Source organism: Equus asinus, chromosome 8, assembly GCF_041296235.1.
Source record: "Equus asinus isolate D_3611 breed Donkey chromosome 8, EquAss-T2T_v2, whole genome shotgun sequence".
Classification (NCBI taxonomy): Eukaryota; Metazoa; Chordata; class Mammalia; order Perissodactyla; family Equidae; genus Equus; species Equus asinus.
The window spans coordinates 39,966,671-39,981,145 of NC_091797.1; the positions used below are offsets into that span (position 1 = coordinate 39,966,671).

The 14,475-nt window shown below is 38.3% G+C and overlaps 1 protein-coding gene across 1 annotated transcript; it reads left to right on the plus strand.

Annotated features, from left to right (window-relative positions):
* The first annotated feature begins 230 nt into the window (after positions 1–230).
* Positions 231–1,169, plus strand: LOC123287684 (putative olfactory receptor 2B8). Its single transcript, XM_044775061.2, has one exon. The coding sequence runs from the start codon at positions 231–233 to the stop codon at positions 1,167–1,169; it is 939 nt and encodes a 312-aa protein (XP_044630996.2).
* The last annotated feature ends 13,306 nt before the right edge of the window (positions 1,170–14,475 follow it).

Genomic DNA, 14,475 nt, shown 5'->3' on the forward strand with positions numbered 1-14,475 from the left:
CTTACATTAAATATCAATGATATAACTTTTTGTGATAATGTGGAACTACATTGGTATAAGATATGTCCCTCTCAATGAGTACATCATTTCTGAAAACAATTGCATATAAGAATCCCATGACTGTGTCTTTTATCATGATAGATTCACCTCTTCCTCTCTCCTTTTCTTTTAAGACACCTTCTAAAAATTTCTAAATGCTTGGTCTTGATAGGAACCATGTGCTAGCAAGGATGGAAGAGAAAAATGCAAGCTCCCTCACTGGGTTTATCCTGCTGGCTTTCTCTGACAGGCCTCAACTGGAGCTGGTCCTCTTTGTGGTTCTTTTGATATTCTATATCTTCACTTTGCTGGGAAACACAACCATCATTGCATTGTCCCACCTGGACCCACGTCTTCACACCCCTATGTACTTTTTCCTCTCCAACCTCAGCTTTCTGGACCTGTGTTACACTACCAGCATTGTTCCCCAGCTCCTGGTCAATCTCAGGGGAATAGACAAATCTATCTCCTTTGGTGGTTGTGTAGTTCAGCTGTATATCTCTCTAGGATTCGGATGCACTGAATGCGTTCTCTTAGGAGTTATGGCATTTGACCGTTATGTAGCTGTTTGCAGGCCCCTTCATTACACAGTAATCATGCCTCCCCATCTCTGTGCCCTGATGGCTTCTGCTTCATGGTTCATTGGTTTTGCCAACTCCTTATTCCAAACGGTACTCATCTTCCTTTTACCGCTTTGTGGGAGAAATAAATTAGACCACTTTTTCTGTGAAGTACCTGCATTGCTCAAGCTTGCCTGTGTTGACACCACTATGAATGAGTCTGAGCTCTTCTTTGTAGGTGTCTTCATACTTCTCATACCGGTTGCATTTATCATGTTCTCCTATGGTGGGATTGTCAGGGCCATCTTAAGGATAAAGTCTGCAGCAGGGCAGAGAAAAGCATTTGGGACATGTGGCTCTCACCTCACAGTGGTCACCCTGTTCTATGGCACAGCCATGTATGCTTATCTCCAGCCCAGCAACAACTACTCTCAGGATCAGGGCAAGTTCATAGCTCTCTTCTACACCATCGTTACTCCCATGATCAACCCCCTCATATATACTCTGCGGAACAAGGCTGTGAAGGGAGCAATGAAGAATGTTCTTTGGAATGGTCATGACTCCAGATAACTGGGTGAGGAAAACAGTTTAATGGAAGGTCTTTGAATACCAGAGCCCTTAAGATGTTTTTGTCTTCCATGTGTCAGCTAAAATTTTCCCTAAGAACTCTCAAGGGAATTTTCTTACCTCATTGTCCTATGAAACCGTGTGTTCAAATCAACATTCATAGATTCATTCCAGCTTGCAGAGATGGTGATTCAGTGTCTCTAGAAGATCTGTGTTACATTTATTATTTTTAAAAGCTCTATGAAGTTTTCTTATTTGCAACCCCATTTGGAAACATTATTCTGCTTCTCTTGCAAAAAGACATTTAAGTACATACTGTAAAGACACAGCCAAATAAGAGCATAAAACCACTGAAACACTGTAAGAAATATTAACTTGTTAGCATTTTCTAGCAATTGCTGGAGGGATATCACTTAGTCTGGCACTTTGATCAGGGCTCTCCTACAAAGTCCGTAGGTTGACTCCATCAGAGGTTTTTCACAGAAGTAGGTGGGGGAAGCTGTAAGAAAAACAAACTTTAAGTTCAAAGAAAGAGTTGCTAACATCAATCCTGATAAAGTCATTCTGAAGTTAGTCCATACAGTGAACTCACCACCGTGGCAGCCATATTATGCAGCATTCATTTCATAGAAGGCTGTACACAGGATCACTGGGTGAGGGAGGGATACGATGTTGCCGGTGACAATGGTAGCCATTAGCTGGTAGTGCTTCCCTATAATTTGGTACATAGCCATAAAAAACATGGATGTGAGGTATGGATGTTGATTATATTAAATTTGTGAGCCCCATTCTGTTTTTTAAATCTGACTTGGGGGGATGTTATCATATATGAATAGCACGTGACCCAAGTTCTATTTCATATTATACATATTTTACTTCCAGTAATGCAGCAAAATTTCCAAAGGGTAAAAATACGTTTAAATTTCTCTCTTCTTACCATTTTATAAAATTCTTTGATTCAGGCATCTATTGCTCATGGCGTTTGTATCTCACATCTGGCAAAACTGCACATAATTTGAATTGGTGACATATTATACAGATGTAAGTAGTGGCCCCTTATTCCCAGGAAACCTCATGTTTTGTGGAAGCTTACTCAGATTCATCTGGAGGAAATTGAAAGAATAATGTGCGTATTAATTTTTAAAAATCTCTATATACCTAAACTTTATAAACAGCCATCTCGTGAAATAATCATCATTCAATTCTGAATTATGTAGTAAGTATAAACATTCCAGAAAAATTGAATCTGACATTCTAGCCCTCAGATCCCCTTCAAAGCTCAGTTTTCAGTGTAAATTTGTTTTGGGATATGAATCCTAGTGTTTATATATCTTTAATGTCATGCACAGTGTATTTTTCTGCGGAGGTTATAACTTTGACAGTGGTATCATCACAGAAATGTTTATGATTTTTAGTAGATTTTTCCAATATGTAGTACAGTGCAGATAAGTACATGTGTGTCTCTGGGTGGAGACATATGTAAAAACTTATTATATAGTCTCTTGTCCTGACAACTACCTGCATCCTCCCAGGCCTTGAACCCCCTCAGTCGGTCATGCTCATGAGAATTGATCTTGCATGAGACACAGGTTGGCGAGGCAGAAATGACAGCTAAGAGGAGTTATACACACGATCAAGATTCTATCTATATCCTTAATAGCATCCCAGCATTCACACTTGAAGTCAACACTTGGGAAACCATATATTTTGGCACCATAGTAATTCTTAATGTATACCAGTATGAAAACAGTTTTGGAATACTGTTTACCCCCCGTGGTGACAAATTTCCCACTCTCTGTTATTGCTCAACAGCACCTTGATAAGTAGACCCAAATGGTCACTTTCAAATCCTTTAAATGAACTTTCTTTGCTGCAGAAAACTTTAAGGTCTCCTGAAGCCACTGATATAAGAAAATTTTTATCCTTTGAAGTATATGGGGAAGCCATTCAGGTTTGAACTTATCTCACCTGAATTTTATTTGAACCAAAGAAGCCTGACTTTTGGCCTGTCAAATGTGTATGGTACGTCTGCTTTAATCATTACCTAAAAGCAAAATATTGTACTCTTTTGAAGATAAGAATTAAGGTCTCCCTTCTAATGACACCAGCACTCTTTGAAGGTAAGTATCCCTTCCCATAATGCCACGGTCATGCTGACCCGCTGTGTATGTGCTAATCTGTCACAAACATCTCCTTGAACCCTTGCAGCAATGAACCCTTGTCATGTTTGATGTATGTATCTTTGTTTCGAAAAGGTATATATCTATGCTAAAAATCACTTTTCTCCAGGCCCTTTGCTTCCCCTGTGATGGCTGAGACTCCCAGGATATAGTTGTTGGTTTGTTTCAAATAAAACCCTTTTCTTTTCTTTTGCATTGAAATAATTATTGGTTATTTGCGTCGACACTACAGAGACTATTGTTCTGGCTGAAAAAACTACTTCTGTGCTCTTAATGACACACAAAATGCTGCCACCAAATGGATTTATTTCCTTTAAGTAAACACGTGAATCGCACTTGAATAGTTACATTACTTGGAAATGAATTACCGATAATAAAGATCTCTAAGCCCCATGATAAAATTAAAAAAAAAAAATTGAACAAGAGACCAAACACAAGTTCAGTATTGTGCTGTAACATTTTTCAAATGGGATCGAAGAACTCTACCTTCTCATGCTCTCCATGCTTTGTCTATAACAGACTACAGGATTGTGTCAATGGCCCCCAAAATTATTTGGACTGTTTCCTTTTGAATTCTCACCAACAACTGTGGTAAGGCAGTAGTGATAGTACCCAGGGCTAGGCTAAATTCTTTTGTCCCATCTGTGTTGAGCATCTGGAGTTCCCGAGTATCATTATGCCCTAGAGCAATTCATGGATTTTTCCAGGCCTTGCGTCCTCTGAGCAACAGGACACACCACTGGCTCAAGTGGTGAGTGATCTCAGAGACCCCAAATGTGAGTCAAACTCACAAGAAACACATTTTCTTTTGAGTATCATCACTTAAAGTGAATTCTGTTTTAAAATTTTTTTATTGAGATAACATCACTTTATAACAGTATATAAATTTCAGATGTACTTCATATTTTGATTTCTTATAGATTATATCATGTTCACCACCCAAATACTAATTACCATCCATCACCATACACATGTGCCTAATCACCCTTTTCACTCTCCTCCTTCCCCACTTCCCCTTTGGGAACCACCAATCCAATCTCTGTCTCTATGTATTTGTTTTTTGTTGTTTTTAATCTTCTACTTATAAGTGAGGTCGTGAGTATTTGACTTTCTCCCTATTACTTATTTGGCTTAGCATAATACCCTCACGGTCCATCCGTGTTGTCACAAATGGCAAGATTTCATCTTTTTTACGGCTGAATAGGATTCTACTGTGTCTATATACCACATCTTCCTTATCTTTATCTCTTGATGAGCACGTAGGTTTCTTCCAAATCTTGGCTATTGTGAATAATGCTGCAATGAACATAGGGGTGAACGTATCTTTACACATTCATGTTTTCATGTATTTGGATAAACACTCATCAGTGGAATAGCTAGATCTTATGGTAGTTCTATTCTTAAGCTTTTGAGGAATCTCCATACTGTTTTCCATAGTGGCTGCACCAGTTTGCACTCCCACCAGCAGTGTGTGAGAGTTCCCTTCTCTCCACATCCTCTCCAACACTTGTTATTTCTTGTCTTGTTAATTATAGTCATTCTGATGGGCATGAGATTATATCTCATTGTAGTTTTGATTTTCACTTCCCTGATAATTTAAATTAGTGATGTTGGACATCTTTTCATGTGCCTGTTGGCCATCTGTATATCTTTGGAAAAATGTCTGTTCAGATCTTTTGCCCAATCTTTCATTGGGGTCTTAGTTTTCTTGTTGTAGAAATGTATGTGTTCTTTTTTAAAAAAAATAAATTTTGGATATTAACCCCTTATCAGACACATGATTTGCAAATATCTTCTCCCGATTGTGAGGTTATCTTCTCATTTTTTTGATAGTTTCCTTTGCTGTGCAGAAGCTTTTCAGTTTGATGTAGTCCCATGTGTTTCTTTTTTCTATTCTTTAATACGCTTTGAGTTGATTTTTGTGCATTGTGTGAGATAATGGTCTACTTTCATTCTTTTGCACGTGAGCATCCAGTTTTCCCAACACTATTTACTGAAGGTGCTTTCCTTTCTCCATTGTATGTTCTTGGCTCCCTTGGCGAAAATTAGCTATGCCTAGGTGTGTGTGTTTATTTCTGGGCTCTCAATTCTGTTCCATTGATCTGTGTGTCTGTTTTTGTGCGAGTACCATGCTGTTTTGATTCCTATAGCTTTGTAGTATATTTTGAAATCAGGGAGTGTGATACCTGTAGATTTGTTCTTTTTTCTCAGGATTCCTTTGGTTATTTGGGGTCTTTTCTTGTTCCATACAAATTTTAAGATTGTTTGTTCTATTTCTGTGAAAAATATCATTGGAACTCTGATAGGGATTATGTTGAATCTGTAGGTTGCTTTAGGAAGTATAGACATTTTAACTATGTTAATTCTTCCAATGCAAGAGTGCGGAATATCTTTCCATTCTTTGTGTCTTCTTCAATTTATACCAACAATGTTTTATAGTTTTCAGTGTACAGATCTTTCATTTCTTTGGTTAAATTAATTCCTAGATATTTTATTCTTTTTGTTGTACTTGCAAATGGGATTGTATTCTTAATTTCTCTTTCTGTTGCTTTGTTGTTAGTGTATGGAAATGCAACTGATTTTTGCATGTTGATTTTGTATCCTGCAACTTTACTGTATTCATTTATTATTTCTGAAAGTTTTTTTCAGAAATGGACTCTTTTGGGTTCTCTACATATAAAATCATGGCATCTGCAAATAGTGACACTTTTACTTCTTTCTTTCCAATTTGGATCCCTTTTACTTCTTTTTCTTGCCTTATTCTTCTTTCTAGGACTTCCAATACTATGTTAAATAAGAGTGGTGAAAATAGGCATCTTTGTCTGGTTCCTGTTCTTAGAGGGATAGCTTTAAGTTTATCTCTGTTGAGTATGATATTGGCTGTGAGTTTGTCATATACGGCCTTCATTATGTTGAGGTACTTTGCTTCTATATCCATTTTATTCAGAGTGGTTATCATAAATCTTGCTGTATCTTGTTAAATGCATTCTCTTCATCATCTGTTGACGTGATCATGTGGTTTTTATTCTTCATTTTGTTAATGTGGAGTATCATGTCGATTGATGTCCTAATGTTGAACCATCCCTGAATTCCTGGAATAAATCTAACTTGATCAGAGTGAATGATCTTTTAAATGTACTGTTGTATTCGATTTGCTAGTATTTTGTTGAGGATTTTTGCATTGATGCTCATCAGTGATATTGGGCTGTAATTTTCTTTTTTTATGTTATCCTTGTCTGGTTTTCGTATCATGGTAGTGTTCACCTCATAGAGTGAGGTTGCAAGGTTCCCTTTCTCTTCGTTTTTTGGAAGTGTTTGAGAAGGATAGGTATTAAGTCTTCTTTGGATGTTTGGTAGAATTCACCAGGGAAGACATTTGGTTCCAGACTTTTATTTTTGGGGAGGGTTTTTGATTACTGTTTCAATCTCCTTGCTGGTGACTGGTCTATTCAAATTCTCCATTTCTTCTTGATTCAGTTTTTGAAGGTTGTATGATTATAAGAATTTATCCTTTTTTCTAGATTATTCAATTTGTTGGCATATAGCTTTGTAGTATTCTCTTATAATCTTTTTTTCTGAGGTGTCCATTGTAATTTCTCTTTTTTCGTTTCTGATTTTATTTATTTATTAGAGTCTTCTCCCTTTTTATCTTGGTGAGTGTACCTAAAGGTTTGTCAATTTTGTTTATCCTTTCAAAGAACCAGCTATTAGTTTCATTTATTTCTTTCCTGTTGATTTTTTTAAGTCTTTCTTTTATTTATGTCCTTACTTCTACTGCTTTTGGGCTTCATTTGTTGTTTCTCGAGATCCCACAGGTGCATGGTTAGATATTTTATCTGAGATTTTTCTTGTTTGTTGATATAGGGCTTTATTGTTATAAACTTTTCTCTTAGAACTAGTTTTGCTGTATCCCATAAATTTTGGTGTGTCGTATTTTCGTTTGTCACCAAGTATTTTTTGATTTCTCCTTTCATTTCTTCATGCACCAATAGTTGTCCAGTAGCATTTGGTTAACCTGCACATATTTGTGGCTTTTCCCATTTTCTTCCTGTAGTTGATTTTTAGTTTCATAGCATTGAAGTCAGAAAAGATATTTGGTATTATTTCAATCAACTTAAATTTATTGAGACTTGTTTGTGGACTAACATGTGACCTATCTTGGAGAATGTTCCATGTGCTTTCAAAAACAATGTGTGTTCTGTGGTTTTTGAATGGAATGTTTTATGTATATCTACGAAGTCCTTCTGGTCTAATGTGTCATTTAAGGCCAAGGTTTCCTTATTGATCTTCTGTTTTGGTTGATCTATCCATTGATGTAAGAGAAGTGTCAAAGTCCCCTACTATTATTGTTACTGTCTATTTCTCCTTTTACATCTGTTAATAATTGCTTTATATATTTAGGTGCTGCTATGTTGTGTGCATAGATAATTACAAGTGTTATATCCTCTCGTTGAATTGTTCCCTTTGTCATTATGTAGTGCCCTTCTTTGTCTCTTGTTACAGTTTTTGTTTTAAAGTCTGTTCTGTTTGATATAAATATTGCTGCCCCAGCTTTTTTTTCGTGCCATTTTCATGGAGTAGTTTTTCCATCCATTCACTTCCAGTTTGTGGCTGTCTTTAGGTCTGAAGTGTGTCTCTTGTATGCAACATATATATGCGTCTTGTTTTTTTATCCAATCAGCCACCCTATGTCTTTTGATTGATGGATTTAGTCTATTGACATTTAAAGTAGCTATTGATCAGTATGTACTTATTGCCATTTCATTACCTTTTTTCTGAGTGTTTTAGTAGTTCTCTGTTCCTTTCTTCTTCTCTTAGCTCTCTTCCACTGTGGTTTGATGGCTTTCTTTAGTATTATTTTTGAGTTCCTTTCTCAAAATTTTCTGTGTACTTATTATAGGGTCCTGGTTTGTTATTACCATGAGGTTCATATATAATAATCTATGTGACTAGCAATCTATATTAAGTTGATGTTCTCTTAAGTTTGACCTCTTGCTAAAAGCTCTACTCTGTTACTCTCCTCTTCCCACATTTTATGTTTTTGATATCATAATTATCCACTTTTCTTTGTGTGTATTCATTACCCTCTTATCATGGAAATTGATAATTTTGGTACTTTTGTCTTTTGACCTTCATATTAGCTTCATAGTTTGTTGCTCTGCTATCTTTACTGTATATTTGCCTTTCCCAGTGATTTTATTGTTATTGTTTTTGAAAACTTTATAATTTCTATTTGTGGTCTTTCTTTTCCACTTAATAAGTCCCCTTAGCATTTCTTGTAAGGCTGGCTTCTTGGTGATAAACTCCTTTAGTTTTTACTTGTCTGGGAGACTCTTTATTTTTCCTTCCATTCTGAAGGATAACCTTGCCTGGCAGAGTTTTCTTAGCTCTAGGTTTTTTCTTTTCAACACTTTAAATATATCATGCCACTCCCTTCTAGCATGTGAGGTTTCAGCTGAGAAGTCAGCTGATAGCCTTATGGGGTTTCATTTTTATGTCACTTGCTGCCTTTCTCTTGCATTTTTTAAGATTCTCTCTTTATGTTTAATTCTTGACATTTTAATTATAATGTGTCTTGGTGTGGGCCTCTTTGGGTTTATCTTGTTTCATGTTCCCTGTTCTTCCCATACCTGGATGTCTGTTTCCTTCCTTAGGTTATGAAAGTTTTCAACTACTATTTCTTCAAATGGATTCTCTGCCCCTTTCTGTCTTCTTCTTCTGGGACACTTATTATATAAATGTTAGTGTGCTTGATGTTGTTCCAGAAGTCCCTTAGATTGTCCTCATTCTTTTTCATTCTTTTTTCCTTTTTCCGTTCCTCTTTAGTGACTTCCTCTAGTCTTTCGTCTAGCTTACTGATCTGTTCTTCTGTATCATCTACTCTGCTATTGAATTCTAGTGAATTTTTCATGTCTGTTATTGTATTCTTCAGTTGTGATAGGTTCTTTTTTATATTTTACAATTATCTACTGAAGTTCTCATGGAATTCATCTGTTGTTCTCCCAAGATCAGTGAGCATCCTTATGCCTATGACGTTGTACTCTTTGTCTGGTAGATTGTTTATTTCTGTTTTGTTTAGTTCTTTTTCTGAGGATTTGCCTTGTTCTCTTATTTGGAACATATCCTTTGTCTCCTCATTTTGTCTCTTTCTCTGTGTTTATATCTACATATTACATAGGTCAGTTGCATCTCCTCATCTTGGAGAGGTGGGCTTTTGTAAGAGATGCTTTACGAGGCCCAGCAGTGTGCCTACCTCTCATCACCAATTCCAAATTCTCCAGGAATGTCCCCTGTGTGCGCTACATGTTTCCTTCAGTTGTGGCAACGTTGCTCTCGCTGCAGGTGCACGGGGAGGCTAGGCTGTCTCCTTGGCTGAAAGGTTATAATGCTCAGCTGTGTGTGGCTGCTGTGGTCCCTTTAGTCAGTTTTTTTGGGGTGAGTAGCCCTAGTACAGTTGGCTGCAAGGTTTAATAGCACAACCCTTGTGCAGCTTTTCTGTTAAGTGAATATTCTCCCAGCATGACTTGTTGCTAGGTTCAAGGGCTTACAATTGCTGTAGGCCTCTGACCTTCAAGCCTGTTCTTGGCTCTCTCAGGATTGCACCTGGGTGGCACCAGCCCCAGGAGTGGCAGCACACAATTGTTTCAGGCATTGGAAGGTGGGGTCAATCCCTATGGGGATGTTTGAGAAACACAAGTCTGCTGCAGCTGACAAGACCCGCTACCCCCAGACCCATGAACCCAGTAACACAGTCCTGCCCCATGTTCATGCCCTGAGACACTGTAGTGGACCCATGCATCCTGCTGCAGAGGCCCCATGCTGCCAAGGCAGGCACATCCCTCATGCACACTCTGCCCCTTGCACATGACCTGTCTTGCAGAGGCAGACCCACTCACCCAAATGCAGAGGTCCCACCCACTGTGCCTATGAGGACCCACAAGTTGCTCAAGGGCTTACTGTTGGGTGGGGCTAGTCCCTAGGGCAGGCTGCTTGCCCAGTCTGAGCTGGATTAAGTCTGTGCTCTAGTGACTGGGGCAAATCCCTGGGCTAACAGGCCAGGGGAGGAACTCCAATGACTTCTGCCAGGTCTGTGTCAGTATGCTTGTATTAGGTCACAATAAAGGCTGCCACCAACGTCTCAGTTCCTGGGGAGGTGGACCCAGGCTGGGGAGGTTCCATCTCTTGCTGAGATGTGCCCAAAGCTTATCAAGTGGGTCTCTTTTCACGAAAGACAATGCACCTTTCTTTCTGGTGATTTTAGGTTGCTTTCTGAAACAGGTGAATTTTTGCATGGGCCCTTTAAGAGTAGGCTTTTCTTTCCCTTATGTCCTATAGCTTTTCTGGGGGTATTACCCATTGTTAATAACCAGCAAAGCCAAATATTATGACAGTCATCTTGGTTCTTTTGAGTTTGACAGCAGCTTAGCTCTCCTACTCAGATTCCCCATTTCTCCAGAGAATGCTTTGTACCTTAAGATTGCTCTGGGCCATGAAGTGGCATGGGTAGAATGTGGCTTTTTCCTCTCCAGAAAGGAATTTCTGCATCTTCCACCTCAGTCAGAACTGTCCCTTGTTGTGGGGGTTCTTTTTATCCTGTTTTCAGTTCTCTCTCAGGAGTAATTGTTCCAAGAGCAGTTGAAACTTGGTTGTGTCTGTGGCAGGAAGTGAGTTCAGAGTCCTCGTATGCTGACATATTCCCAGCAATCTTTGAAACACAATTTTTAAGTGGCACAAAATTTATTAACAATAGCAAATGTACAAAACTGGACCAATGACACACGCAATATCTATGAGTCCCTGATCTACTCAGACACAGCTTCCTGAGTCCCCCTTTCTATAGTGGAATGCTTTTTGTTTTGGAATGTGGGGCACTAACTTGTGTGGTACAAGTCAGCACAGAGAAAGCTTAGGAGTTTCTAAGTTTATATGCATCCATTGTGGCATTGCTCTGGATTTAGGACTACCTACTATTTGTTAGTACAACTGCAGTCTCTATATTGTAGGTTTACTACATTCTAAACAGATTGATACATCCTGCTATAAAATTACTAGATCAGCAATCAGTATATAGCAACCCTGTAAGACCCCCATGCACCTCCTAGTTAGGACATTTCAGCAGTTACTGTTTGCCGGAGTTCTTCTCTGACTAGGCTCACTTTGAGGGAGGAACAGGTTACAGATCCCTGTCAACTCTTTCCTTTGTGAGTGACTTCTGATCTGATCCTAGTGTGTAGTATAGATGAGAGCTTTTTCCCATCATTTTGGTATTGTAGCATATATCAAACCTGATTTTCAAACTCTTGGAACCAGTGCACATGGAAATGTCTTAGGAATGTGGTTTTCTGGGAAGATGGGCTCCTGTAAATGCAGAAATGAGAAGATGAATTTCTCTCAAATAAGAGGGATAAGAGGATAGCATCCCTGAGATAGCTGTAGGGACTGGACACTCTTGCTCTTTTTTCTTTTTTTGGTGAGGAAGATTTGCCCTGAGCTAACATCCATTGCCAATCTTCCTCTTTTTTTTTGCTTGAAGGAGATTAGCTCTGAGCTAAGATCTGTACCAATCCTTCTCCACTTTTTATGTGGGATGCCTCCATAGTGTGACTGATGAGTGGAGTAGGTTCATGCCTGGGATCTGAACCCGTGAACCCCGGCTGCCCAAGCAGAGCTAGCGGAACTTTGACAACTCAGCCACAGGCCGACCCCTCTTGTTCCTTTTTAAGAAAATCAATTCTATTGATTTACATTGGTGGGATTTATTTCAACCATTCTGAACTGAATAAAATCTATTGCAAGTTCTTCTAATTAGACAACCATTTCTGAGGACAGTTTTAATCTCTTTTGAAGGTGAACCTGATCAGTTGTGGTACCTGTCGCTGTAGTCTCAATGAAGCATCCTGGACACTTCTAATGATTGGGTTATTTGAGATACTCACGTTCACTGGGATGTCACTGTCAGTTGTCAAAGTCTTTCTCAGAAGCTCACTCCTGATCCTGTACTGTTAGGCAAGTGATGGTGCTTACCAAGTATTTTTAAGGCTCTATTTTAGGTACTTGAAAACTGTTTGTTAGTCTTGCAAGATTCTCTTTGCAATGTTGCTTTATTAATTTATATGCGGGACCGAGAACCTTATTGTTTAAAGTATTTAAAAGAGCATCTTGGCCAACAACGTGTCAATTTTAGTATTAAATCCACCTCTCTCTGGATTCACTCCCCTCAAAGAAAAAGCATCCCATACTTCCCAAACAATAGTTCTCCTTATATTTTGTCATGACGTGTTATATTTTGGCTTGAATTTGAATTGAAGTAACATCTATATTACCTTTTTTTTTTAAGATTTTTAAAAAATTTTTCCTTTTTCTCCCCAAAGCCCCCAAGTACATAGTTGTATATTCTTCGTTCTGGGCCCCTCTAGTTGTGGCATGTGGGATACTGCCTCAGCGTGGTTTGATGAGCAGTGCCATGTCCGCGCCCAGGATTCGAACCAATGAAACACTGGGTCGCCTGCAGTGGAGCGCGCGAACTTAACCACTCGGCCACGGGGCCAGCCCCCTCTATATTACCTTTTAATTAAAATATTATATGTTAATATGTTATTACACACATACACACACACATGCACTAAGCATGTACTCCACATACAATCTCTTGTAGATCAATCTCTTAACTCTTTCCTGAAGATGAATAGTAGAAGAAAATATGCTTCCTTTAGTTCACACCACTTAGAAGGTACAGGTTTATAAGTGGTGTAATCCCAATGTTTTCCAAAGTAAGTAAAAATATACACAAGTGAATATCATACCACAGTTTATTCCTGGGAATCACATTATAAAGAAAAACAGCTAACCTGTAGATGGTATGAGTACCTGCTGTGACAGACTCTTGCCTTACTCACGAGTTCCATGGAGCAGATTATACCCCTTTTGCTGTCATAATACGTAAACATAGGTTAGAAAATTTGAAAGTGCCATTCTTTCAGGCCCTGGATTACAACTTGAATCACAGAGAGTGAGCTGTGTTTGTCGATAGAATAATGCTGGAACACGCTCATTTAGGATGTGTAGAGAGATTTTGTATTAACCAGTAGTAAAACTCTGGCTTTAGGAGAGGAAGAATAAGTGAGATGAAAGAAATAAATAATATGTCTTGTTTTAATTTTTTTCAAACTTTATTGATATATAATTGGCATATGACATTAAGTTTAAGGTGTACAGTGTGATTTGATATGTGTATATATTGAGACATGATTACTAGCATAGTGTTAGCTAACACCTCCATCACGTCGCATAATTACCATTTTGTTTTTGTGGTGACGACATTTAAGATCTACTCTTTTAGCAACTTTCAAGTGCATAATACAATAGCGTTAAATATAGTCACAGTACCGCACATTAGATCCCCAGAGCTTATTCGTCTTATAACTGGAAGTTTGTATCCTTTGACCATTACCTCATTTCTCCCACCCCCAACCCCTGAGAACCACCATCCACTCTCAGTTTCTATGAGTTCAGTCTTTCTGGATTTCACATATATATAATATTGTACAGTATTTGTCTTTCACTGTCTGACATTTCACTAACAATAATGCCTCAAGGTCCATCCATGTGTTACAATGGCAAGATTTCCTTCTTTCTCATGACTGAATACTATTCCATTGTAAAGATACATATATACCACATCCTCTTTATCCATTTATCTGTTGATGGATGCTTATAATGTTTCCATATCTTGGCTATTGTGAATAATGCTGCAATAAGCCTGGGAGTACACATGTGCTCCTCAGTATCCTGCTGTCATTTCCTTTGGATATATATGCAGAAGTGGAATTGCTGGACAATATGGTAGTTCCATGTTTAAGTTTTTGAGGAACTCCATATGTTTTCCATAGTGGCTGTACCAATTTACATTCCTACCAACTGCGCACAAGGGTTCCCTTATCTCCACATCCTCACCAACGCTCATTGTCTCTTGTATTCCTGATGATAGCTATTTTTCACCCTGGAGTATAATGTTAGCCGTGGGTTTGTCATATATGGCCTTTGTTATGTTAAACTAGTTGCTTCTATACCCAATTTGTTGAGGTTTTTAATCCTGCAAGAATGTTGTATTTTGTCAAATAATTGTTTTT